The 1300-nt window shown below is 48.2% G+C and overlaps 1 protein-coding gene across 1 annotated transcript in view; it reads left to right on the top strand.

Annotated features, from left to right (window-relative positions):
* Pkd1l2 (polycystin 1 like 2) overlaps positions 1-1300 on the top strand; it is an 83913-nt gene that overhangs the window by 69571 nt on the left and 13042 nt on the right. The window contains exon 37 of the mRNA XM_021220230.1: positions 1041-1176. Coding sequence (XP_021075889.1) covers positions 1041-1176 — 136 coding nt within the window. The remainder of the gene's footprint in view (positions 1-1040; positions 1177-1300) is intronic.

Genomic DNA, 1300 nt, shown 5'->3' with positions numbered 1-1300 from the left:
CAGCCTAAGTTTAAAAACATATATTTTATTCTTTTACAATTTCATGCATGCATACAGTATGATGCATATGGTGTATTTTTTATCAGACCACCCCCCATTTTGTGTATGTATGTGTGTGTGTGTGTGAGAGAGAGAGAGAGAGAGAGAGAGAGAGAGAGAGAGAGAGAGAGAGAGAGAGAGATTTTGCTACAAGGCCCTTGTTGGCCTAGAACATACTTTTCGGCGTGTCTTTCTGGCACACGGAGGGCTGGCTTTATGTTCAGACACCAGCCTTACGAGTCAGATCGGCTTAAATGGCCTCTCACTAACCAGTACACAGGAGAAGCCCTGAGATCCCAGCACCAGGCAGAGGTGGAGAGTCAGAACCCCAAGGTCATCTTTGAGTCCATAGAAAGTTCAAGGACAGCCTAGGATAGGTGTTTGTCTCAAACAGCAAAACTCACAACAAAAGATTTTCACTCAATTTTAATGGCAAAAGAATAAAACCAAACCAAAAAGAACTTACAGAAAAGACAGGCTGAGGCATGGTGGCCCATGCCTTTAGTCCCAGCATTCGGGAGGCAGAGTGTCTGTGAGTTCAAGGCCAGCTTCGTCTACATGGGGGACTTCCAGATCAACTAGGGGTATGGTGAGATCATATCTCAAACTAAAAAAAGAAAGATTTATCAGGGGTGGCATATAATTCACAGGAAGTTTGGCTTGCAGTATGGACCACTTGATGATCTTTAGGGAAGCTCTGTGAGGATGATGATGTCAATAAGCAGTGTAGGGAGGCTGGTAGAAGATGCTGGGTGGATAGGCTCTGTGAGGTGCTGTGCACACACATCTACCACAGAGGTGGAAGGTCTCGTGGGCCTTCTGGGGCAGCTCCCTTAAGGATTGTCCGCTGTCCTGTTCATGTCCAACTTTGTCCCTTGTATCTCCTTGTCCTAAGAACGTCTGTCTTCCCCTTGCCAACGTTGAGAGGTCTGGAGTGACCTGAGTCTGGTCAGAAGATGGGACTCCAGTAGACGGTGAACAGGAGGCACCTTTCTCCCCAGGTACCTTCTTCTCACACGTGACCCTGCAGAGCCTGCGCCTGTACCCCTTCACGGATGGCTGGCATCCCTTCGTGGTGGCGGCTGAGCTCACTTACTTCCTCTTCCTCTTCTACTACATGGTGGTGCAGGTGAGGGGGTGAGGGCTCTAGGGGGAGGGAGAGATGGCGGGGTCATCCCTTTGCCTTTCCACCCCCAGAGGTGGGGGTCTGAGGCAGGAGGAAAGGGCGTTTTTTTTTTTTTTTTTTTTTTTTTTTTTTTTT

Source organism: Mus pahari, chromosome 20 (genome assembly GCF_900095145.1).
Source record: "Mus pahari chromosome 20, PAHARI_EIJ_v1.1, whole genome shotgun sequence".
Lineage (NCBI taxonomy): Eukaryota > Metazoa > Chordata > Mammalia > Rodentia > Muridae > Mus > Mus pahari.
Note: the sequence above shows the minus strand (reverse complement) of the source record. Positions and strands in the feature narration are given on the sequence as shown.